We start from the raw sequence: 27,592 nt of genomic DNA on the forward strand, positions 1-27,592 counted from the left end.
AGCACAGACATAGACAACATAGACACAGACACAGACACACCACACACACTAATACTGAGCACAAACCTGGGTTTGCTGCAAGTTGGGTGCTAAAGCCATTGCCCTCAAAGCAAGCCTGGATAAACTAGGGAAATGAGGCATGGTGGGAAATGGCTGCCAGGAATGAAAAAAATCTTAAGCTTGAAGCAAATATAGGAGATATTAATTTATCTACTTTCCTTACGATTAAGGGACCAAAGTCATTTTAGGGGGAAATGAGGCAGGATAAATTATGGGAAATGAGGCCTAGTGAAGACAACTCAGAAACAAGGTAGTTAAAAACACAGAAGCACTATCTTTGCTTCCAAGAGAGATAACAGGACACCTTCTTTATCTCAAGGATAAGCATCTGTTTTATGGCAGGATGCATTCTTACCTGGAAGGAATGCCCCTAATATCCAGGAACTCAGAAAGTGTAACACCAGGAGTAATTAGAGAAAAATTAAACATATATCCTTGAATAATTTAAATTTGGACCCCCCTGCCTTCATCATGACCCCGATGCCAAATAGCTCAGTCTCTCTCTCTTTGAGAGCACCAGCACTGTTAGCGTGTCTCTGCTTTTCTGCTTGCCTTTTTGTCTGCTTGTCTGCTTACTCACTTACTCACTAAAGCGCTGCCAAGTTTTCTTACCGTTATGACTTGTCCAGAAATGCTTATTCTGAAATAGAAATCAAGGAACCTATGTGAAGAAACCCAACTTTTGGAGGGAACTTCACAAACCCTCATTTGCATCCGGTGACCAAAGAACTTTCAGACAAATGCCAGAGAGATGAACAAATGTTGGTAATACAGGATAAGAGTTATGAAACAGAGATTGCACTTAGGGACACATGGGTGATTCTCACCAACTTTTGCAGTCCTAAGGAAGACTCCCTGAAAATACTTACGGTGCTGCTAAAATCTGGAGGAGAGAAAGGAAAAGTAGCTCTGGCACATCAACTTTAAATGAGAATAATAGCAGGGAATCAAGAAGGGCTGATAACCACGAGACAGATGCTATTAGAGACAAGAGAGTGATGATATACCTAGCTTCCTGTTCTAGCTTCACACACTCGGGAGGAGTTAGAACTTTATGTCTGTTGTCTCAGGTTCTGATGAGCTGTGAGTCCAGGGAAGAAGAATCCTTTGTTTCCAGGATCATTGGCACCAGCATCCCAGCATTGGCCTTGGAAAGGAGTTCACATTGCTGGCCACTTTTCTGGGGAATTTCACCCTGCGCCAGGCAAAGATTGCCCCACACACAATTTTTCTCCTAAAGTGATTTCCTTCCTCGTCATCTGCTCCCTCACCAAGTGATTTATGTCTCATTGAGGTCCTTTTCCCTTCATAACCCATCTGGCCTTCCTGCCTCAGCCTGGAGGGAGAGTGTAATCCTGTGTTTGCAGCTTTGCAGGCGGTTTCTATGGAAATGAAGGCAATTTCATGTCTACTGAGGAGGCATGCCACTGCTGAGTGAATTAGGAGACAGGACTTGAAAGGGGAAATCTGGAATTAAATATCAACAGCCTGAGTCCTTAGAGACAATGACTACTTTTCTGGAAGTTGTTCCTAGCCACAGCAACAAACAATAACAAGCCCATGTTGTTTTTGTATTCATAATGCAAAGGAGTGTTATTGCTCAAGTTCTTTGTGGCAGCTACACTGTGTAGATTGAATCAGGCCCCATGCAAGTACTTACTGGAAATATTCAGAAATGAGAGCCAAGGAAAGTTCTAGATAGGGGTTAGACTAGGGCATACTATTTGAATAACTGAATGCTTTCATCTCCAGTGGGATCACACAAGACCTGGCTATAACGGCTGCTAAGTTTGCTAATTGTCTTCTTAGATCATCAGAAGAAATTGAGAAATAAAATACTGATGTAAGCCAGACACCAATGGCTCACTCCTGCAATCCTAGCTATTCAGGAGGGTGAGATCTGAGGATCGTGGTTCAAAGCCAGCATAGGCAGGAAAGTCCATGAGACTTATCTCCCATTAAGCACCAAAAAAGCCTAAAGTAGAGCTATGGCACAAGTGGTAGAGTGATAATGTTGAGCAGAGAAGCTCATTGGCAAAGCCCTGAGTTCAAGCCACAGGACCAGCACCAAAAAATAAAAATAAGATGCAAACTTAGGGAAAAGCAATGGTCATTATCCATTACTAGCTCCAAATCGTCCAAATGGCAAATCAAGACTATCCACAAATCTATCTATACATCCATTCAGCGTTCCTCACCAACATGTTTTCTTACTCTTCAGTGGCTTACTAGTATTTTTACATCCTTATTTTACTATAGTCCATTCAATTAAATGAAGAGGTTTAATCTCTCCTCCCCCCAAAAAAAAACATGTTTCGACATTGATTTATCTTCTTTGTAAGAGAAATTGTACTACTTTAATTCAGTTACAAATGCACTGCAGGGTATTAGCGGGAACAAAAGAATGTAGCTGAGAAGTAGAAATATCTTTTTCTTACAAATAAAACACTGCTAAGATCTTGTTAAATTTTCATTTAAATGTATTGATGTGGTTAAGAGTGTGGGTTTGGGGGTACAGGCAGAATTCTAGCTTTGGGGCTATTTGGATTCATGCAGATTACTAAGTCTCTCTAAATCAGATTTCCAGAGTTAGGAAAGGAGCCTTCTTTCAGAGGACTGAGATAACACAAATCACCTTATTTTTCTTCTACAGCATTGCTGTAATGGCTCTACAGTACTTAATCATATATAAATTCACCAGAACTTCTTTATAATAGCTTGTTAAATACATTTGTTATTAAAAAGTAAATGATGACTTCTTAAAAATGTTTCCCTGTCCTTCCTTTGGTTTTCTGTGTTTTAAGGACTCAATTCAACTAATTCATACCAAAAATATTGAGTACATATGACTGTGTTAGACATTGAGGAAAGCAGTCAGGGGTGAACTCTGCATTTCATAAAGAACTGAGCTGTGCTGGGCACCAAGTAGCTCTTGCATGCCTGTAATATCAGCTACTCAGGAGAGATCTGAGGATCACTGTAGCCTAAGCAGGAGCAATGACTCAAGTAGTAGAGTACCTGCCTTGATGGTAAAAGCTTAGGAAAAGCACCTACAACTCTTAAAAAAAGAATTGAGCTAAGTGGGTAGAATGGAAAGAGAATAGGATAAGAACCAAAAATTTGAGTTGTAGCTCTAGACCTTCCCTTCAAAAAACTTCTTTTCTAGAAACCATAACTTAGACATCTCATCTAGAAAAATGGGTATCATTATAAATGCTTTTTCCAAGGACTTTTGTGCACATGACTAAATTAATAAGTGTAAAACACTTTAAAATATGCCAGATAGAGCATTATGCACAATAGCCAAAAAGTAAAATGAATTATTCAACACCTAAGAGCAGATAAATGGATAAACAGTGATAAGAAACACAAGTGCTGTCATATGTGAGAATATAGAATAGCCGTGAAGACATAACGCTAAGGAAAAGAAGCCAAATGCAAAAAAACTATGTATCACACAATTCATTCATATGAAATATAAACAGGAAAAACTGCAGAGGGAAAACAGATTAGTGGCTGCCAGAGAGTAGGGGCAGTGGGGAGAATAAAGATTGACTTTTGACAAGGCAGAGATATCTTTTGCAGATGATGGGAAAGTTCTGGAACCAGGTAGTTGCGAGGATTATATCATACTATCGTGTTATTTGTATTCTACCACAACTGACACAGAAAAACACCTACCATATAGTAAAATCTTAATTTTTATTTTTCATCCTGAATCCCTTCTTAAGACTTTGCTTTCTCTACTTGTAAAGTGAAGGGACGGGATCAAATTGAAGTCTTGATGTTTGTATAGATATCAAGTGCTTACTTTCTGCTTCCTCTGGCTTGAAGAGGTCCAGGGCCCCGCTGAGAACTCATTTTGGAAGCTGTCATTACTTCTTCCACTCGGTCTATTTGAGCACCTGAGAGATCTGTTGATGCCTGAAAAGAATCTCAAAGTAGATGCTCAGGAAATGTCTAATGGACTTAGGAATGCATAGAAGAGTAAATGAATGAAAAACTAAATGGACAGCCATAGGCTCTCACTGAATTCCTTTGGTAGACCTAACCCTGGCTCAGTTTCTGAAATGCAGGAGTGTGCACATATCTGCCAAAGAGCAAGCAACTCTTCCTCCCTTCCCCCTCCCTGTAAGCTCTTAACAATATTTGCTAAACAAGCTCACAAACCACATATTTAATGTGGACATCTTAGGCGGGAGCTTTTCATTCTTCTCCATTCCCTCCATTCATTTAATAATGTCACATCTGGTTTACAAGGCCCAGGCGATTTCTTTCCTGTTACCTCTTTGCAGCTATGGGCTGTTTACTAGCTTTCTTCCCTTCCCTCCTCTCTTTTTTTCTAGCATTACAGCAAAGACGCATGTTCAGCTTGACCTTCTCCTTCCTAATCACTCGGACTTCCTTTATTTGTTTCTCTCCCACTGTAATTTCCCGGTTATCCTCTTCAACCACCCCCTTTCTCCTGTCTTTGTTCTTCAGTTTGATGCCTTGCCTCTACTTTGTAAATCTGCATTCTCTAAATGTTTTGCATTGTTCACTTCTTGGATGTGAGATGTGTTTTTCTTTTCTTTTTTTTCCCCCAATTTCCTCCTGCAGTCTCAAGTATTGAGAGAAATCAGGATTTGTTTTTTTTTTAATTCATTCTATTTAAGTAGTTGTACAAAAGCAGTTTATGAATACAGTGTGTCTGGATCAATGTTACCCCTTTCAACATTCTCACCCACCCCTCCGTACCTACCCCTTCCCTCCCTTTTCTTAGTTTTTGGATATATATTGAATTTTTTTTTGTCATTTAACAAAGCAGTTTATGTATAAGATGCATCTTAACCTGTGCCATGCTTCAACATTTTCACCCCCCTTTGACCTACGCCTTTCCCTTAATTTTGTGGTATTTACAATGAATTTTTACTGTATTCTTCCTCCTTCCCCTCTTCATTTGTCTACCCCTCTCCTCTTGGCCACAACCCCATTTCCTGGACTTATTTTGTTGAGCTTTGACTTAGAATTTCTAAAGAATTAGACTATTTGAGGTCTCCATAGAGTCTATTATAATTACACTTTAGTTACGTCATTTATAACCATCTGCATATCACCTTGTGTGTTTACTTGCAGAATTATGGCACATTCTAGCTACCACAAATGAGAGAAACCACACAACTTGTATTTCTCTGGGTCTGGCTTACTTCATTTAATAGAATTTTTTTCCAAGTCTTTCCATTTCCTTACAAATGGTACAATAGCATGCTCTATGATATATAAACAAAATTCCATTGTGTATGTATATACCACATTCCAACCATGCTCACTGTAACATGATTTACCATACCCAAGATTTGAAATCAGCCGAGATGCCCCTCAGTGGATGATTAGATCGAGAAAATGTGTAACCAGTATTCCTACGCCTTCAAATCCTTCAGATTATCTTGCTTAGTTACCATGTTTACTTCAAATTTCTGAAGCTTTTCATTGAAAAATTGCTATAGATTACTCTGTCTCACAGCAGTGTGAGCATATGCGTGCGTGTGTGTGTGTGTGTGTGTGTGTGTGTGCACACATGCACACACCTTCAACATCTTATAGTCAAGAAAAGTACATAGGTTGGCAAACTACTCATGGCACACTACTCAATTATTGTAAATAGAATCTTCTTGACATATAGTTGCCCACACTTACTTTCTGTCTATGGCTATTTTTCTATCCACAGTTGAGTGGTTATAAGAAATATGTTATAGCCTGCAACATCTTAAACATTTACTAGTATGCTCTTTATAAACCATGTTTACAGAGTTTTATTCTAGATAAATGAGAGACATCTCATCTGCCAAACTCTCTGCTGACAGTATACATAGCCGGATAAACTGCTTTCATTTCAAATCCCACATACTCATTTCAAACTTTAAGTTCTCCTCCCATAACCACACTAAAATATTCCCTAAGTGTACCAATCCCTGTCTTCAAGATGCTCCCTCGTAGTGTGGAGAGAAAAAACTCTAACTCAATAAATTCTTCCCTCCGTAACATATTTATAAGGTATCATCATTCAACAATTGTATTTTTTTCCTTCTTGCACAATATCCATTTAGCACACAACCTTCCATTGCATTAGCTGTATTTGTTGCTGCTTAAGTAGCTGGATACAGGATTATTACCCAGAGGAAAAGAACCTCTCCCTAGCCCTCTGCCAACTCAACATGAGCATTGTCTCTGCCTCTGTTCTGTTTAGATGGAATTAGCTTCTTGAAAATAAACCAAGTGACTCTTCCTTTGGTGAACATCATCTAGAATGGAGGTGTGTGGGATTCAGCGTTATGTGGACCTACTTGGGCCCCATCTCCAGCACTATCCTTTGAATCCTAGCAGTCCATCTTGGGTTCCTTTCAACCAGGGTGACTCACCAGTGACTAATAAAATGTACCAGGAGGAATATGGTTAAAGGAGCTTATTTGTATGTATGAAAACAAACAATAAAATCTGTTGAAATTATATTAAGAAGAGGGAATGGCATGGAGGACTGTGATAGATGGAGGAAAGTTGACCAAGATACATTACATACATGTATGGAAAACAGCACCACAAGACTGCTTCCCTTATACTACTAATGGATGCTAATAAGTAAAAAAAGATGTACCATCACATATTTGGGCACATGTTATCATCTATGTCTCTCTCCACTTGTACCTCTTCTTGTTCTATTTGCTAGTCACATTTCTGGACCTCATAGCTTCTGATGTTTTCCTTGACCAATTTAGCTACTGTGTTCACCTGGTGGACTTGACCAAATTCTGCTTCCTTGATCTGATTCAAATTTCTACTTGTAGACATTTATTTTTACCAGTAATGAGATTTTAACTTACTGTCTTGCACTTGAGTTACATCCCCAGCCCTTTTTGCTTTAGTTACTTTGGTTTTTTGAGGTTGCTTATTTTGTCTAGGGATGGCCTCAAACCATATTTTTCATGATTTGTCTCCTGAGTAGTTGGGATTATAGGCTTGAACTATCACACCCTGCCCCTAGATGTGTTATTTCCAACAATCCTCTTAATCAACACAGTGCAACTACTGGATCCCATTCATCTAATGCTTATCTGCCTCCATATCACAGGAAAAGAAAACATAGTAGCATAAAGAAAAGAATAGACAGTTGCCTTTGACCATTCCTAGATATATGACACTGGAACTCAAACAACTTCTCTGATCCTCAGTTTCTCATCTACATGATGGGGATATTAATCACTATGTTGCAGAGTTGTCTGTCATGGTATTAGAGTCACCATTGCCTTATATACCGAACTCTTCCATAATTGCAATGTTCATCAGAATGTATCTCCTGGGTATCATCCTATTTGTGTCAGGGATGTTCAGAGAAAAGCAAAATTCTAAGAGTTTACAAAAGCTGAATTAATCACTTTGGCACAGAAAAATTCTGTTCCTTAAGTTAGATCTTCTCTTGCAACTTATGTTTTCTTTTTCTATTTATATTTTTGTCTCTTGTTAAAATCTTAGTTGGTTCTTCTTTTGTGTCATTTTCTTTGTGTTCATCTACCAAGCTCCTGAGGATCTTGAATTTAACACACTATTTCCCCTGTCCTGGATTGCACTCTTCTTTCTAATAGGAGTAACACACACATACACACACACACACACACACACACACACACACACACACACACACACACACGAGGACTGTTCTGAAGGTACAGGTAAGAAGCACCCTTCCAATACTCAATATTCCTGCAGTACAAAAACAAGCAGGGCAGGAATATAGCTCAGTCGTAGAGTGTACATGAGGCCATAGGTTCAATATACAGCAGAGAGGAAGCCGGAGAACTATGAGGAGGAGGAGGAGGAGGAGGAGGAGGAGGAGGAGGAGGAGGAGGAGGAGGAGGAGGAGGAGGAGGAGGAGGAGGAGGAGGAGGAGGAGGAGGAGGAGGAGGAGGAGGAGGAAGAGGAGGAGGAGGAGGAGGAGGAGGAGGTAGAAGAGGAGGTGGAGGAGGAGGAGGAGGAAAGACAAAGACAAGAGAAAATGAAGGGAAAAAAGGAAGGAAGGAGGGAGGGAAGAATGTAGGAGAGAGGGAAAGGGAAGGAAGTAGGAAGGGAGGGAAGGAGGAATGGAAGAATGGAAGGAAGGAAAGAAAGAAGGAAGGAAGGAAGGAGGGAAGGAGGGAGGTAGGAGGCAAGGAGGGAGGGAAAGAAGGCAGGAAGGGAGAACATAGAAAATGACCATGTGCAGAGATTTGTAGAGATTTTACATTCACAAAGTATAATTAAATAAGTATATACAAAGATGGTTCTAGAATGAGGTTTGGAAGTTCTTATTATAACAGCAAAAGAAAAGAAAGTAGATGTAAAATCAAAAACATAAATATCCAATTGAAAGGAATTTTAATTAAATATGTGACACAAAATGGAGTGCCATATAGACATGTAAGTTGTGCTTTAGAAAACCTTTGGTTTTTTTTTATTGTAAAGATGCTGTACAGAGGGGTTACGGTTACATGAATAAGGCAATGAGTACATTTCTGGTGGAGCATTGTTAGCCCCTCCTTTGTTTTCCTTCTACTATCCCTTCTTTCACATACTTCCCCACTCCTCCTCCACCCTCCAAAGTTGTAAAGTTCATTTCCAACAGAGTGTTTGTGGGTATCATTGTTGTAATAGGTCATCCTGTGTCCTTATTACAGCATTTTGTTATTCCCCTTCCCCTCCACAAATTAGAGAAATGTATTTACAAGATGTTGGGTACCAATATCAAATACAGCAACAACAGGGGATATACCACAGGTGGAAGAACATACAAAAGAAACAAAAGAAAATCATATCGTACATTAAAAACAACAATGACAAAGGTTTTTAATGCTATCATAACTGAAGTTGAAGAAACTAGTTTCTGGGCTAGCATGTAATGGGAGCTAGAAGTCATCATTCCATTTAACCACAAGAAGAAAGCTGCTGATACAAAATAGTCAGTAATTCTTCATAGATCTGGCAAAAACATGTTATATGTCAAACTGTCTATCCCCCAAATAGGGACACATAGAGATAATCATAAATCCCCAAACACAAGCTTGCAAGGAGAAGCTTCCATTCAAACACATGCTAGGAAAAGAAACTGAGGAATGAGTGTGTAGCATTCTGAGATGCAAATCCCTAGTGTCCTCCAGTCATAGATTAACTGCTCCCTAAAGGCCTTTTGAGTTGTACCTGCAGGAATTCTACCAAGTGAATATTGGAGAAAATTCCTTCCTGTTTCTGACAGGCAGAAGGAAAAGAAGCTATTGAGAAATGTACCAGGCATGTGTTCATCATAACGGGGCCAGCCTGTTAGAGAAACTCCTTTGCCAGAACCCAACCTGCTAAAGTTTTAAGGGGGCTTAGCCATTCTTAACTGGGGATATTCAACCACAAACAGCTCCACATTCCAGAGGGGGAAGGGAAATTACACAAGTCCAGTGCCCTCTAGCTGTGTTGTGCTAGTCCTTCCTGTAAATAAGGAAAGGAAAAAGGACTGGGGATTTCACCCCAGGGCTGAGACCAGATCTGAGGACTGTCACACAAATCAGTTACTCCCACTCCTTATGACAGCATTACTGACTCATTTGCTCCAGTTTTTTCCACACTTTGGGATATCATATCCATCGTTGAACAAGGAAAACTACAAAATAAACAGTGTGAAGCGAATGAACAGGTAGCACAGTAACAGTCAGATATGGCAAGGAGCCTTATCTGTAGACAAGTGTACATAAGAATAGCATCTGATTTAGATGCTAAAAGAAAACAACTAAATGCCTATAATACTGACCAGAAAAAATTAATCTCTGTGCTGGGAAGGTGGCTCAGTGCTTGCCTTGCATGCATTAGGCCCTGGGTTCGATTCCTCAGTACTACATAAGCAGAAAAAAAAAAAGCGGGAAGTGGTACTGTGGCTCAAGTGGTAGAGTGCTAGCCTTGAGCTGAAGAGCTGAGGGTCAGCACCCAGGCCCAGAGTTAAGGCCCAGGACCGGAACCCTCCCCCACAAAAAAATTAATCTCCAAATCAACTGCTGGTGGCTCACTTCTGTAATCTTAGCTACTCAAGAGGCTGAGACCTGGAAGACTGTGGGTCTAAACTAGTCCAGGTGAAAAAGTGTTTGTAAGACTCACATGTCTAAAATAACCATCTACAGATGTGGAGCACCAGCTATGAGCAACCAAAATAAGTGTGAAGCACTGTGCTCGAACATCAGTACTGAAATAACAGTCATCATTATCATCATCGTCATCATTGTCATCATCATCATTGTCATCATCATCTTCAAAAATGAAGGAGATATAACAGACTCAGAAAAAAAGGAAGACATTTTCATAAAGACCAACTTTTCATGAGATGATAAAAGAAGTACTCCATGAGTTTAGTGTTACAGTAATTGCTTAGTCTGCAAGAAGCCCTGGGTGTGACCTTCCTTCAGCACTGAATGAGTGAATGAATGAATAAATAAATTCCTTGAAAAAAATCATAAAGAGAATAAAACTGACATAGGTCAGAAACTCAGATTTATGTGAAGAAAGAGTTTCAGAGGATTAACAAGCACAGGTAAAATAAATGTATTTTTATTCTTAGTAGCTCTAGCACAAAACTATTTTTCCAATTATAATAACAACGTATTTGATCATGTATGAACAGAACATATGTATGTATGGTTGTACATAACTGAAATGAGATGTGTAATTACTATCATTAAAATGTAGAGAAAATGGATTCATACACAAGGCTAAATTAAGACTACAGAAGGCACAAAATGCAGAAGATAAAAATAAAAACATATCTCTAGTAAATTTGGTAACTATCCATCCTACTGTATTAGTAGTTATTTTGGTTACCAGACCACTTAAAAGAGATCATCAAAACAAACCCCCTAAAAGCCATTGAATAATAGGGGACGGAGTAAGTAAGGGAAAGGGTCAAAGTGATTATTGTGTATGCATGTGTGGAAATACCATGTTAAAACCCCATTTAACAATTAAGATACACTTAAAATGAGTGACAAGGATGTAAAGAAAGAGGGCTGAGAGAATGAGAAGGGTGAATGTGGTCTCAATATTTTATGTACATGTGTAAAAATGGAACAATTTCGCTTTCTGTTTGGTTTGGGAGACAAGGAGGGGATGAAGAAGAGGCACAGGAGTGAGTGAGTTTGATAAAGTTACATTGTATGCATATATGGACATTTCCAAATGAAATCCTCTTGCAAAACTAACTGATGCCAATAAAGATGTGAAAAAACAGATTGTCATTGAAAGAAAAAAGTTTTATCCAACTATAGACTGTCTATCCCCAAAATCATTTAAACATAAGGCCACATATGGATTGAATAAAAAGGACTTCAGAAAGACATACTAAGATAATACTAATCAAAGCAAGCACACAAAGCGATATTCATTTCAGATAGGGCTGACTTTAAAGCATGGAAAGTTAACGAAGATAAAGACAGCTCTCCATACCAATAAAATAAATCAATTCTCAATGTGCATGTGCTAATCAATAGAGAATCAAAATACACGAGGCCAAAGCTGACAGAACAGGAAGAAGTATATTAGTTCACTATTGTTCACTACTGTAGATACAGTCATTTAGTACCTGGCAAGCCAATTATTGGTAAGGACATGCTTGAACCAAATAGCATTACCAATTACTGGCACATTATAGAAACCTATAGATTATCCCATCTATCAACAAGGATTTTATATCCCTCTGAAACTCATGTGGAACACTTGCCATATTGTCCACAGACCAATTTCTGACTTTGAGGGCAGTAAAAGTGTTCTGTAAGATACTACAATGGTAGATAAAATGTCATGATATGTTTGCTTAAATCCATAGAACTCACAACACCAAAACTGAATGCTACTGTGAGCTCTGGACTTTGATAACACATAGGAGTTTTAACTCTCCGGTGAGAGATGTTGCTAGGGAAGCTGATTGGTGTAATGGAAGCACACTTAACTTTGCCATAACCAAAAGCTACTCCAAAAATTGCTTGTTTGTTATACTTGCTTTAATGTGATGTGTTGGTACCTTCATGCAGCTATAATATATACTATAAACTGGATCTTATAAACAGTGGAACTTCATTTCTTACAATTCCTGGAAGTCCATCACCAAAGCAGATTTAGTGTCTCAAAGGCCTACAATATGATGCCTTCTTTTGTGGACAGGATATTCTTTCCTTTTTCTATTTTTTTATTTTCCTTCCTTCTTTTTTTCAGTTCTGTGGTTTGAACTCTTGATTGTTAAGCAGATATTCTATTCCTTGAACTACATCCTCGACCCTTTTGGTTTTAGTTATCTTAGCAGGTACAGTCCTAAATATTTTGCCCAGTATCAGGCTGGACTTCCTATCTATGCCACCTGGTAAGGGAGGTTTCTCTGGAAATTTGTAAGAAAAGACAGGTTTGGGGGGGTTTTGTAATGTTCATCTGATATATGATTGGTTCTTTTTTTTTAAGGCAGGGTCTCATTATGATGTTTAGACTGATCCCATAATGCTTAGCCTTGCATAGTTCATATTTGATTTTTCCAACATTTGGTTTGTTTGTTCACCTGCAAATCTGGGATTTACTCATTTGTTTTCAAATAAATGAATAAAGAGTAAATATCAGTTGTTAAAGGGACATTTGGAGACTCCTCAATACTAAGGTGCTTTTGTTTGTCACACTCATTGGTCCAACCCACAGATATATTCATAAAGAGTGAACATAGAACACTAACCAGTCCCTCAGCTACATCCTCACCACAGGATTCTACAGCCTCAGCTTTTCTCTTAGGGACTCTTCAATAAAATGGCATATATCATGAAAGAACAAACTGACAGTGAATCTGTGAAATACTGTATTAGGACTACTGACTGTTACATGTCTTTGGTGTAGAGAACAAAGATATCCCAAAAGAACAGGGTGATGTGGTAAGAAAGAGAGAAAGAACAGGAGGAGGAAAAGGAAGAGAAGGAAGAAAGGAACACACAAGTCAGAAGGGAATTAAAGTCTCCAGGCTATATTGCAGGTTAAAGATTGGGCATGAACGTTCAGACAGCTAACTGTTACTCAACGTTGTTGGTGGGTTTTTTTTTTTACTCTTCTCATTGTTTTTTGAAGAACTTAAACTGTCTTTGAAGTGCCATCTGATTTGTGTCCAGAGTAAGGATATGTTTTAACATTACATTTCCCTTTTAGCTTAAAATTATACATTTATATACCTAAATAGACTCTCAATTTTCCAGAAAATGGAGAACACAAATCATCTTCTCCTCTACCAGAGTCTCCATTCCTGGTAAGCCTTACCTTCAAGTCTCCCAAGAACATTGCTCTAGGGATAGATAATGCCCGATAGAAATGAATCACAGAGAGAATCACTATGTAAGTACTTGACAGAAATGATCACTGACAGCACTCTGGCTGCCTTAAACATTACAAGAGTCATCAGCAGAACCCAGTCTCCAGGGGCCATTATTCCGAGGGAACTCTGCCAATCACAACATTACTTAGAAGGTCCATTTTTTTTGTGTTCCTCAAAAGCCATCTGTCAAACTCCATCAAAGTTTAAAAGGTTTCAAACACTCCTGTATAGTATAGAAACATACTCCTGGAGTCAATGTTAGCCTATGAATCAGATAAACAGGACCCTTTGCCATGTGCTAACACATAGACTCCTTTGTCAGGGTAACCTTGATGAATTTATTACACTGCAGGGTATGGATGGATCTGAACAGGAAGAGCAGGGCCTTTACAACCTACAATTCTGCTTCCAGCAGTAAGAAGAACACTGTTCAGGATTATTTTGAAAACTTTTAACCTAAGATGTAAGAGACAACAAATGACCACAAGATAATGGTCACACATCTTATTTGGTTCAAATCCTCTCCCTCTATACCCATAGCCCAGGTTGGCTTCACAGAAATATCTTGCATAAAAGTGTTCCACATAGGAGCAGGGGCTACAAAAACCTGACACGGCTGATGGAACAATCAATAAACACATGTGATCATAATATTAGTACTTTGTTTTCACTGGATGACAAATGTTCTGCAGTCTCATTAACTTTCGACAGATTACATGTCCAAATTCTCCTCTTGCTAGTAAATTTCTGTTGCTAGGTAATTATGCAAATCATATAAATACATGCAAAGTATATTGAGAAGTGCTGCACATACTTTTTACTTAGAATTGCTTTCTCTACACTACAGTCTCAACTATTGCCAGTAATATTTGTGAGGGCCAACTGTGGGGCACTTTGGCAATATGAAAACTATTATGATTGATATCTCAAACCTGGAAATGGGTTCTCAGAGTATAACTGACATGTGTGTGTGTGTGTGTGTGTGTGTGTGTGTGTGTGTGTGTCCTGTACCAAGGCTTGAATTCAGAGTCTTTCAGTTTTTCTATCCATGGCTGGTGCTCTACCACTTGAGCCATGCCTCCAGTTCTGGCTTTTTGCTAGCTAATTATAGATAATTAAGATTTGTCTGCTCTGGCTGGCTCTAAACCTCAATCCTCAGATATCAGCTTCTTAACTATCGAGGATTATAGATGTGAGCTACCAGTACCTAGCTTTGATTTTCTTACATTTTTATTCCACCACTCAGTTTTGTGGTTTATCATCTCCATAATTTTTTAACTATACTCATTACCTTACAATAAGAGTTATCATTAGGTAAGCCAGAAACAAGGGATATTTTCATTTTATCAAGACATTAAAAGAAACAGCCGGGCACTGGTGTCTCATGCCTGTAATCCTAGCTACTCAAGAGGCTGAGCTGTAGGGATCACAGTTCAAAGTCAGTCTGGGCAGGAAAGTCTGTGAGATTCTTATCTCCAATTAACCACCAGAAAACTGGAAGTGGTGCTGTAGCTCAAGCGGTAAAGCACTTGCCTTGATCTGAAGAGCTCAGGGACAGTGCCCAGGCCCCGAGTTCAAGACCCATGACCAAAAAAAATAAGAAAAAAAAAAGACACTCTGGCTTCTGACTAATGACTAACTAGGAAGAAAATATTTTTTTCAGCAACTGTTCTCGTAGGCAGAGCCATTGGTCTCAAAGCTTTCCTGAGTCACAGGCTGATGGCAACATGGTAGATGATCTTCAGAGGTGATGAAGGAACTCTTGTCCTTGCTCTTCATTATGTCAACACATCTAGAGCACATAGAAAGGCTTCACAGTCATACCTACCACCAGAGTGAGCAGATGAGAAAACTGGTGTTCAGGGTAGTGTAATATCTGAGGATAGATGCAAGTGTGTGTCATCAAATAAAGGTTCAAAAGTATTATGAGAGAAAATAATCATGAGCTAAGACAGTGACAAATATAGATGAAAACAAGTTAAATCCTACAATTAAGTTATTCTTCATTTTGACTTTGTCCTAAATGACAAAATCAGCATAGAATGGTCCATCATAGTTTGAATGCAGGGAGATTACCATGGAGACAGTAGTAAGACCCAAATACTTATTTATTAGGTATAATCTTGTATTGTGCAAGCATATGTTATGCTAAATCCAGAAAATTAAGGCGCTTAAAGTACTTTGTTGTGGCCATATTCCATCTGGAGTGTCATGCTTAGTTCTAGGAACTGTATTCAGAAGAATATTTGTAAAACATAATATAATTTGGAAAGGAAATCAGAGTGGTGAAATGCTTATAGGAGAGAGAGAATTGAGGAAGCTAAGAATAACCAAGGGATACTTAGAATTCAATAAATGCCATCAAACACATAAAGAACAATAAAATTATAGAGTAATAGTTACAATTAATACATACTGAGTACCTAGGTACAGATGAGAAACAGAGGCCCAAGGAGTCTAAGTTACATATTTAAGTTACACAGGCAATAAGGACTAGGCCATCTCTCTCCCCAGTACTCCATTTCTAGATCTGGATGGGATATTAGGGCTCTCTGTTAATTATTTCTACCCTTATAGAAGGATCGTGGTAAGTTAGGTCCCCAATCTTTTCATTTTTTATTTTTTTTGGAGGGGGGGTGGGCAGACCTGGGGCTTGAACTTAGGAGCTGGATGCTATCCCTGAGTTATTTTACTCAAGGCTAGTGCTCTACCATTTAAGCCACAACTCCACTTCTGGCTTTAGGGCGGTTCATTGAAGGTAAGAGTCTTCTGGACTTTCCCATTGAGGGAAAGATCTGAGATCCTCAGATCTCAGCCATTCTGAGTATATAGGATTACAGGCATGAGATACTGGTGTCCAGCTTTTCTCCAATCTTTTTGTTGTTGTTGCTTTGTTTTGTCAGTCATAGAGCTTGAACTCTGGGCCTGGGCACTGTCCCTCAGCTCTTCAGCTCAAACCTAGTGCTCTACCACTGGAGCCACAGCACCACTTCCAGTTTTCTGGTAGTTTATTGGAGATAAGAGTTTCATGGAGTTTTCCTGCCCAGGCTGGCTTTGAACTGCAATCCTCAGATTTCAGCCTCCTGAGTAGCTAGGATTACAGGTGTGAACCACTGGTACCCAGCCTTTTCTCCCATCTTTAAAAGTTGAGTGTGGGCACAGGATTTGCTTTGTCCAAAAAAAAAAAAGTGAGCTGACATCATACGTTCATTAGGGCAGTAAGAGTTTGTAACTTGCTCAGCTTGTCCCACTCAGATATGTAGAGATGAGGCCTCCACCAACTTTGGATGAGGAGAGCTTCCCTGAAGACCCATGCTGGATAGATAAGTAGCAGAAGCAAGACACCATCATTGTGTCACTAAGCCACACAGGCTTGAGAGTTACTGTGGCATTACCAAACTTCTCAGACAGACATGGGGGAGGAGGGGGGAGGCAGCAGGGACGTACTTCAAATCTTTAAAGAATCTCCAAATAAGGAAAAACTTCCATTTTGAGTTCAAAGCTATGCATAATTTATAGAAGTCATAGGTAGAAAGATTTGGTCTCATTTTCTCCGTTAAAAGAGGTTTTTCAAAAGTTGCTTCACAATGGCAGAGGCCAAGTGATCCACACGGGAAAGTGAGCGGCTTCACTAAGGAAGTTTAAGCAAACATTTACTGAGAATCCTCCATGTGCCAGGCATTCTAGGCACAAAGATAAATCCAAACACACAGTCCCTGTGCTTAAGGAAATAATATCAAGTGCAGAACTAGATAACGTCTATGTTTTCCAGTCAAATGACAGATAATGACATAGGCTGGATGGGGAAGACAGCAAGCCTGAACTTACAAATAACCACATGGCACTAGAAATCCTGTAGATGCTTAGGTCGTATTATTATTTTTCAATTAGGAGCCAAAAGTATAGGGCTTGCAAGGGGAGGGAAATGGGAGAATTGCTGGGTTGAAAAGGAAGAACATTTTCCCTTTCTCTAGTTACCGTTGTTTTCTCTTGCAAACCAGGCTTATTATCTGGCTTACATCAGGGGTGTCCCAGAGAAAGGAATAGTCTGACTCACAGCAATTGTTTCTGACCTTTTCCATGGCTTCTGCCACTCCTCCCAGCCAGGAAGGGAGCCTTTCAGTACAGATCAAGTCAGACTTGAAGAGAGGCAATTACCTCTCTATATAGGGCTATTCTTCAGCTCAGAAACCAGCCACAGCCTTTCCAAAATATGAGGTGTTTCTTTTTTTTTTTTTCCTAAAGGGTGTGTCAGTAGTGCTTCGAGGATTCCCATATTCAAAAAGGGATGTGAAAAATCCTCAAATAAATGATTGACTCCAAAGAATGCTCTACCAATGTGTCATAGATAGCACCTTACAGCAACCTTAACTCCAGCACCGCCTCTCCCGGGTGGAATCAGTAGTTACAAAGTTTGTTCTGTTAAACTTTTGAAAATTAAACAGAGGAGATAGAGGCTGTGCTTCTATTGGCTGGCTGCATTTCAATGGAAAACTAACTACGATCAGGATAAGCATGAACTGTAATCGTTCTGAGGCAGGCATTTCCATTTCAGGATATTATTCATGATGGTATTAGTGTGGAATAATATATGCTGATGGATTCTGCAGCCATTACCTAGACGAGGGAGACAGAGGGCATCTGATGTTTACTATGCCCCAGCTCAAAACCATCAGCTCTAACTTTGAGTCCCCAGGCCTGCCCAGCTCTTGAATTTTCAGAACTATGACTCTGCTTTTTTTTTTCTTCTTCTTCTTCTATGAAACAAACAAATAATCAGGATAAGCTGGATTTCCGTGCTATCCCTTCAGAATTACTCTACAAGACACACGGAGGGGAAAAAAAAAACTAGTTTTGACACATGTAAGCACAGCAGGGCATTTGCAGCTCGTGCTAGCTTAATATGCACCCTTAATACCCTCGTCTATTTTCAAAAAATATGACTTTTTTTTTAGTAGAGACAGCTGGATCCCTGTGATACCCGGACTTGTGCCAAATTATGTCCACAAATATACTCTCTCTCTCTCTCTCTCTCTCTCTCTCTCTCTCTCTCTCTCTCTCTCTCTCTCTCTCTCTCTCTCTCTCTCTCTCTCCACACACACACACACACACACACACACACACACAGAGGGAGGGAGGGGGGAGAGAGAGAGAGAGAGAGAGAGAGAGAGAGAGAGAGAGAGAGAGAGAGAGAGAGAGAGAGAGAGATGAAGTGAATGCCTTGCTAGGGGACAGGAGCGAGGCAGAGAGAGATTCGGGTGCTTAGACTAGTGGATCCACACCCAAAAAAGTTTCAGGGACAGAATGATAGGAGAAACGGCCCATGAAGAGGACCCCATTTTCCCAGCATCAGTTTACCCTCTGCCCTGGTGACCTTGGGGCAGGGGTGGTGGGGTGGGAGGAGCTCAGGGGACAGGATAGTGTGCTGTTGGTTACTTGGTGGGAGAGAAAGTCTGGAAACCGCTAAGCCTTCCCGAGCTGACTGTGCAGACACACCCACCCAGAACGAACAGCCCAGGGGTGCGGGGCAAGGGGGCAGGGGTTGGGATGCAGCGAGGGGGCAGGGGCGTCTGGGACCCTCGCAGTGCCACAGGGAGACGCTGCGGGGTCCATGGATGGCGCTTCTTTTCTTTCTTTTCTTTTTTTTTTTTCTCCCTCCCTTCCCCTCCCCCCCACGCTCCTCTTTGCAAAGTGAGCTCCAGAAAGTTATCCAGGGCCTGGGCGGGCCAAGCTGAAGGGGTGAGGGGCGGCGAGAAAGAGAGGGCGGAGAAGGCACCCCAGTCCCAGAGCACCTTACCTGGTCCTTGGGACCTAGGTTCTGCAACACTTCCTTGCCGGTAGCAGTCCGGATCTCCACCCCGGCGGGCGCGGCCGGCGCGGGCGCGGGCTCCCGGCTCTCCTCCCGGCCTTGGCCCCTGCGCGCCACGGTCTCCGCTTCGTCCCCGGGCCGACTGCCCGCGCCGCGGCCCTGGCTGCTCCGCGGCGTCTTGGCGCCCCGCTGCCCCACGCTCAGGGCATCGAAATCCAGCGTCTTGCTCTCGAAGGCGCCCTCCACGCTGCAGAACATGCCGCCGTACTTCTGCCGCGGGACCTGGTCGGTGGTGCCCGGCCTGGCCAGGTACACGGGCAGGTCGTCCTCGTGGGAGCTGTCCCAGCCCCTGCGCCCCGTGGCCATGGTGCCGGCGCCGCGGAGCCCCGCGGATTGCCTTCCTCGGAGTCGCGGAGGGCAGCGCCGCCGGCCGCGTGCGCCGAGCCACAGTGACTGGGGGCGGGAGGAGGCGCCTGAGCCCTGGCGCGCCAGAGGCGGCAGTGCTGCTCCGACTCCTGCCCGGCCCCCTGCCCAGCCGCCAGCCAGCGCGCCCGGAGCGCGTCCCCGGACGCTGGGCTGCACCCCCTGGCTCCTCGCGGGACCTCTTGCCCACCAACCGGGAGGAACCCCCACCTCCCAGTTCCCCCCCCCCCCAGCCCCGAGTGGCCTCAAGGCTGATGCAGCGCGGGTGCTCGTGGCAACCCCAAAGCCAGAGTTAGGGCTGGCGCGCACGCGGGTTCCCTCACTCCCACGGCGCTCAGGTGTCTCAGAAACGCTCCCCTTTAGGACCTTGACTTCCTGGGTGCTCGCACCCTGCGTGGCTCACGTCCACATCCCAGCTTGAGTCACACACACACACACACACACACACACACACACACACACACACACACACACACACACACACACACACACGTCCTGTGGACCCTGGTTGGCACATAAAGCAACTTGTCTCTGTTCACAGCCAGAAAAACTCTCGCCGTGCACTCACAATCCTTCCCACAAAAGCCAGATTGCCCCCTAGGATCTATGAATTGTCTCACAATGACACCCACTTCCAGAATCTGCCCCACAAATCTGCACTTGTGAAGTGGGTCACACATGCACAGAGAGAGGGGGGAGGGAGAGAGCCCCCTGACTTCACCAACAATCACAGAACCCATTCTTACCTCTCATACGCCGTCCTAGACCTTGCTTTTTACCTACATTAGCCCTCCACCACCACATTTAATTATAGGAGATCACAGACAAACTTCTCTCTCTAGCATCTGCCCTGCAAAATGCTCTAAAGTAAGGCCATATAGTCTTCAAGGTCAGTCATATAGCAAACCAAAGTCTTAGACCTCACATATTGACTGAAGCCCAGATTGATCTCCCTCAAACCTCTATGTAAGACTAGATTTACCTTAAAAATATACAACCAAAGGCTTTGCCTTCTACGTCACCCCATATACACAGAAACTTTTCTTAGGTGTGTATATGCTGTTATAACTTTTACACACACACACACACACACACACGAGTCTAGATGTTGCCACATACACACAGATTGGTGAACTGCAGTGCTGTCATGATATCTGTGCATACAATCTAACCACAGAACTGGCAATGCCTGGATTTATCTGGGTCTCACCCAAAAGTGTATTCACTGATTCAGTCAACCAATAAGCATCAAGTGACTACTACCCTCTCCAGAAAATACTGAAGCAGAACAGAGAGAGCCAATCCTCATCAGAAGTATAGTCTAAAGTAATTCTTCTAAGCACATTCAATCATTGTTCTCAACAAAACCAAAGTGTTAAACAGAAGATTGGTGGCTAATGCCTGTAATCCTAGCTACTTAGGAGGTGAGATCTGAGGATCGCTGTTTGAAGCCAGCCATGGATGAAAAGTCAAGGAGACGCTCATGTCCAGTTAACTGGTAAAAAGTCAGTAGGGGAGGTGCATCTCAGGTGCTGGACAGTCAGCTTTGAGAGGAAAAAGCCAAGCAAAAGTGCAAAGCCATGGGTTCAAGCACTGGTACAAAACAAGCAGGTAAAACCCCAAACATTTTCTTTTCTGTCACTAAGCCCCACAAGAGCACATCTGGCCTGTTTAGTTCACCTTTGTATATGATGGGCGTAGAACACCTAGAGATACAGATTAGCACTCTGTCCATCTTAATAACAGTGAGAACCCATGAAGCTATGGATTCATTGTTCATAAGCATGTAGGGAGTGTTCTCTGAGCACACAGGCACAGTCTCGGAAGGCATCTGCACTGGATTTGTTGAACTGAAACTCAGAACTCCAGTTTGGGGGTGACACATTACGGAGGACTGGGACACTAAGGAATCTCAGTGTCAGACTCAGGACTGCCACAAAGGTATATGGAGCAGAAGTTGACCTAGACTCAGAACAAAGAAAAGTGTGTTGATACAAGTTGTCTGTGGTGGAGACGGGCACTCACTAAACTGCCTATGGTCTATCATAATTGTGTATTTCTTAAACTGACTTCCTTTTGAGGTAGTTGGTGTGTGTGTGTGTGTGTATGTGTGTGTGTGTGTGTGTGTGTGTGTGTGTGTGTGTGTGTGTATCAAAATACTAGGGTTTAACTAAGGGTCTGGATGCTGTCCTTTAGCTTTTCAGTCAAGGTTGGAACTGTACTATCTGAGCCATTTCTCCACTACTGGCTCCTTGAGAATTAATTGGAAATAAGAGTCTCACAGACTTTCCTGTCCAGGCTAGCTTCAAACTGTAACTCTCAGATATTAACTCCTTAGTAGTTAGGATTACACTTACCTGTCCCCAGCAGCTGATTAGTAGTAGACTCTGAATTTCATGTGAGGAATTCATAATATGGTTCAATTTGCTCTTTCTTTGCTAGGTAGCTTGTTTTCTTTCACCTTTTCTATTGATATTGATTTCTTTAGTCTTTCCTTCATTTGCAGGCTCTATAAAGAGAAACCCTTGCTTTATACCTACACTGTGACAGGTCCCCATGACTGTGGAATAAAATGACTAGGCAGGGCACTGGTGGCTCATGCTTGTAATTCTAGCTACTAAGGAGGCTGAGATCTGAGGATTGCAGTTTGAAGCAGACAAAGCAAGAAAGTCTGTGATGCTCTTATCTCCAATTAACTACCAAAAAGATAGAAATTGAGCCATGGCTCAAGTGGTAGAGTGCTATCTTTGAGCAAAAATACTCAGAGACAGTGCCCAGTCCCTGTGTTCAAACCCAAGGACAGACATGAACACACACACACACACACACACACACACACACACACACACACACACACACACACACTACAGGTAGTCACAGAGAAACAAAGAGCTAAGGTGAAAATAAGACAATGAGTTAACCTATATATATATATATTAAGAATTTTTAAGTACCAAAATTTGTATGTTCTTGTTCTTTCTAAGGACTTCCCATATAGTATTTTTACTACTTTCAGTAATTCTGCAGGTCAGATATTACAAATTTTGTATACATAAGGAAGTAGTTTGAATGTTTAATTTTTGACAGTCATAAGTGAAGTAAGACATGCACAGAGTATAAGTTTTCCTTTGAGAAAAATCATACTCAGAATGTGGATACATGCTTGCAAGTGCTCAGGTGTGTTGGTGCACACACTTACTGCCATGTTTTGTGGCTGTAGGTGAGCTCTGCTATCATGGCTGTATTACATCTCTACTGAATCTAATACTACACTTAATTAAGAAAGCAAGGCAGGGGCTGGGAATCAATTGTTCACACCTGTAATCCTAGCTACTCAGGAAGCTGAGCGCTTAGGCAATGGTTCAAAGCCATCCCAGGTTAGGAAGTCCTTGAGAATCTTATCTTCAATTAACCAGCAAACTAAAAATCAGAAGTGCACCCAGCCATATATGGCTCAAGTGGTAGAGCATTAGCCTTGAACACAAAAATCTCAGGACAGTGCCCAAGCCCTGAGTTCAAGTGCAATACTGATAGACACACAAAAAAGAAAGTAAAGCATATATATATATATACATATGTAATATACATACAAAAACATATATACATATATGATTGAAATGAGAATACTATTCTGAACCCAGTTCTTCAACTGTTGCCTTAGAGAAATGTCTTGTTTCATGTATTTGTGGCTTTTCCCTTCAAGTCTGCCTCACCCTCATAAACAGGTTTAAGGACTTGATTGTGTGAGGAAGACGCAATAATGAGCATTTCATACACATCATCTAATCATCCTAAGGACCTTTTAAGTCTATTGTGATTATTGCTCTCCCTTTTACCAGTGAAGACAAAGATACCTGGAGATGTTAAGTTCCTTGCCCACCGTACTGTGACTAGTACTTCCAACTGAATTAAAACATGTCACAGGAAGTCAGCATAGCTATTAACCTTGAATATTGAGTCTTGGAGAGAAAAGTCAGGCAACACATGCACACACATACACACATACACACACACACACACAATGGCAAAAGCGATGGGATAATTTGTTAGGAATCAGATATGGAAGAGAAAGAACATTATTTTCCAGAACTTCACTTCATTTTTAGACACCTTTAGGGTACATATAAAAGCACTATTGTTTTAAGAATGGAGTCTCCTATCAGGATCATGGTTCTAGGCCTCCTTCATCACAACAAAAGGATAGAGACAGGTTCAGTTACTGTCTCTCTCTGTCTTTGTCTGTCTGTCTGTCTGTCTGTCTGTCTGTCTGTCTGTCTCTCTCTCTCTCTCTCTCTCTCTCTCTCTCTCTCTCTCTCTCTCTTTTACTCAATAATACTGAGGTTTGAACACAGGGCTTTGCTGGGCTGGTGCTCTACTACATGGGGCACATTCTAGCCTTGATTTTTGCTGGTTATTTTTGAGATAGAGTCCTGTCAACTTTTCTGCCCTAGATAGCCTTAAACTATGAGCCTTTCATTTCCTACTTCACATATAGCTAGGGTTATAAATATGAGCCTCAAGCACTCAGATAGAGCTGGTTCTCCTAAAAATACTCTGTGAAAGGGCTAGCCTTATAATAAGGATGACAAACAATGACTGGAAAGTTAAAAGTAAGGTTAATTAGTCAATGATCTAACTTTAAGTGCCTCAGTTAACTGCAATGAAGACAAAATCATATGTAACATATCTCACGGAATATGCCTATGAACCGTATAGCCGAATCATATGGTAATTCTTTCTTTCCTTTTTTTTCTTTTTTAGAATCTCCACGCTGATTTCCATAGTGGCTGGAGTCATTACATTTATTTTATTTGTTTTTTTAAAAAAATTTTGTCAGTCATGGGGATTGAACTCTGGGCCTGGGCGCTATCCCTCAGCTCTTCAGCTCAAGTCTAGCAGTCTCCCACTTGAGCCACAGCACCACTTCCAATTTTCTGGTGGTTTATTGGAGATAAGAGTCTCACAAACATTCTTGCCTGGGCTGGCTTTGAACCTCCATCCTCAGATCTCAGCTTCCTGAGTAGCTAGGGTTACAGGCATGAGTCACTGGCACCAAGCAAGTAATTACATTTTTATCCACAGTCTATAAAGATTCTTTCACCCCCCTATCACCTGCATCCTCACCAGCATTTGTTGTTGTTTTTCCTTTATGATACTCATTTTAACTCAGGCAGATGGAATTTCAGTGTCATTTTAATTTGCATTTCCTTTCTGACTACAAGTGTTGAACACTTCTTACTGTGTTATTGGCCATTTGTACCTCTTCTTTTAAAAACTGCCTGCTTGTATTACTTTTTCCACTCCTTAACTGGATTATTTGTTCCTTTTTGTGTTTAATTTTTTGAGCTCTTTGTATAGTCTGGAGCCTAATCACTTGTCAGATAAATAGTTGGCAGGCCATTTTCTTTCATTCTGTAGAGTATCTCTTTACTCTGATAATTGTTTCCTTTGGTGTGCAGGACCCTTTTAATCTGATGCATATACTCAAGGAATGCAAGTCAGCATATAATAGAGATACTTAGGCAGCCATATTTATTGTAGCATTATTCACAAGAGCTGAGTTAAGTAGTCAACCAAGGTGCCCATCAGCCAATGAATATATAAGGAAAATGTGATAGGTATGTACATATAGTGTATATATATGTATATATGTAAGTTTACATATATATACATACCTATCACATTTTCCTTATATATATGTAAACTTACATATACACTATAGAGTGTGATTCAGCCATAACAAAGAATAAAATTGTGTCATTTGCAGGAAAATGGCTGGAACTAACAGTGAGCATCATGTTAAGAGAGCAGACTCAGAAAGAGAAATACCATATGTGTTTTCTCATATATGGAATCTATATCAAAAAAGGGAACATGAGCATAAGAGGGCTATTAATTGGGATGTGGAAAACCAGCAGGAGGTTGAAAGGAGAAGATACAGAGGATAGAATAGGAGTAATGTGCATTAAATGCATTTTTGAAGAAGTCATAATGAAATGTAGTTTCAAAAATGTGAAAAATGTCTCCCAAAGGCAGGTAGGAAATAAGAGAGTAATAATCATGGTGAACATGATTAAAATGCACTATATGAGTGTATGGAAATACCACACTGAAAACCTGCACATATTAGCACATATGCTAATAAAATAACTTTTCTAAGAAATATCCTAACACTTTCTAACATGCTAGCCTAAACAACATATAATAATTTTGTCATATCTTCTTTGAGTGAATCAATAGATATATGTAAACTAAGTACTTGTAGCTCATGCCTTTAATCCTAGCTACTCAGGAGGTTGAGATCTGAGGAATGAGGTTCAAAGCCAGCCTCGACAGGAAAGTCTGTGAGATTCCAATTAACTACCAAAAAGGCAGAAATGGAGTTGTGCATCAAGTGGTGTAGCACTAACATTGAGCAAAAACAAACAAACACAAAAGCTCAGGGATAATGACAGGATGACAGGCCCTGAATTCTCGCCACAAGATTAGCGCACACATACACACACACACACACACACACACACATACACACACACACACTAACACAAAAGAAGAAAATTAATGTAACTATTACAAATATATGAACATGTTTGTCTTTAGGTACCTTAACTTAGACTACAAGGTACAGGATTATCCCAAATAATGTTCAAAGAGCAAACTCTATTTCTATGATATGTACACAGTAAAATCGAGCTTTCAACTTGACATACCATACCAGATTTGCATATCTTATACCTCTGCCGTAAATCACCTACCATTGAGATGACTTGTGATGTGAGCCCATAGCATATTCCATTATAACTTTAGGGAAATGAATTCTGAAAGCATCTTCTGTTACCTATGTGTCAGCAGAAGACAGAGACTCCTCAGTAGTAAGCACTGATGTAAACCATACAATCTGAATATGGAAGCCCACAAAATATATTTTATGTAGGTATGAATTAGGCTACTTTTTGTTTTGTCAGTCATGGGGCTTGAACTCTGGGCCCGTGTACTGTCCCTGAGCTCTATCATCTCAAGGTGAGTGCTCTACCACTTAAGTCACAGCACCATTTCCGGTTTTCAAGTGGTTAATTGGATATAAGAGTCTCAACGACCTTCCTCCATCCTCAGATCTGAGCCTCCTAAGTAGCTAGGATTATAGGCGTGAGCCACTGGCACCTGTTTTATGCTATATTTTTTAAAGAGAAAACTCTATCAAGAAGAAAAGAAGCAAAAGCAACTACAGCATTCATCTTGACTTGATGGTGAATTCATTTACTTTTGCCATATAGTCTTTATGTCAAGAACTGTTATAATCAAGAATGATTTCCTAACTCTGCAATATAACTGAACTTGAAGGGATATAAGGAAAATATGAAATGCCAATTCAGCTGCAACAAGTACACCAAGATGACAGGATTTTGTGGGTAGATGTGGTAGAGGGTCTCTCTTGAGTTACAGAAGGAGTGGTCTGATGGCTGAGATAAATACAGGTCAAAAGATTAAGGTTGTCCAGGGTCATCAACATGATTGCTTTCTGGGCTTGAGGTTGGTGGACCTGAAGCACTCTCTGGCTTGTACCATTGCTGTAGTGCCCCTCTCTACCTTCCCACAGACTTCAGGCTTACCACATAACCTCTCCACCTTCACTGTGCAGATAAAAATCTGAGAACCACTTGTATTTATTCCAGCATTTGCCATGGAGAAGATGCCGTAACCTTTATCTACGTAAGCATGAAGTTCACATCATCCCGTTTCTACCATCTGGGAAGACTGGCCTCCAAGGTCATGGTGGCATTTGAAGTCTCAGATAACCCGGATTGATTCTGTACAAACAGGAACCCTTATAAGCAAATCCCTTCCCTCTAGTTCAGAGCACAAGTATTTTCTGCTGTCTTTGGAATTTTGTCAGTGAACAGTTGATAGAAGGTATGGGCCAGGGGGTA

At 41.0% G+C, this 27,592-nt stretch overlaps 1 protein-coding gene across 1 annotated transcript in view; it reads right to left on the reverse strand.

Moving 5' to 3' along the window:
- Dpysl3 (dihydropyrimidinase like 3) overlaps positions 1-19,639 on the reverse strand; it is a 109,213-nt gene extending 89,574 nt beyond the window's left edge. Inside the window, exon 1 of the mRNA XM_070036329.1 lies at positions 19,230-19,639. Within this exon, the coding sequence (XP_069892430.1) occupies positions 19,230-19,607 (378 nt within the window). The 5' untranslated portion in view covers positions 19,608-19,639. The remainder of the gene's footprint in view (positions 1-19,229) is intronic.
- Between the last annotated feature and the right edge of the window lie 7,953 nt (positions 19,640-27,592).

The sequence above is a fragment of the Dipodomys merriami genome, unplaced genomic scaffold, assembly GCF_024711535.1.
Source record: "Dipodomys merriami isolate MVZ:Mamm:240054 unplaced genomic scaffold, mDipMer1.0.p SCAF_27, whole genome shotgun sequence".
Lineage (NCBI taxonomy): Eukaryota > Metazoa > Chordata > Mammalia > Rodentia > Heteromyidae > Dipodomys > Dipodomys merriami.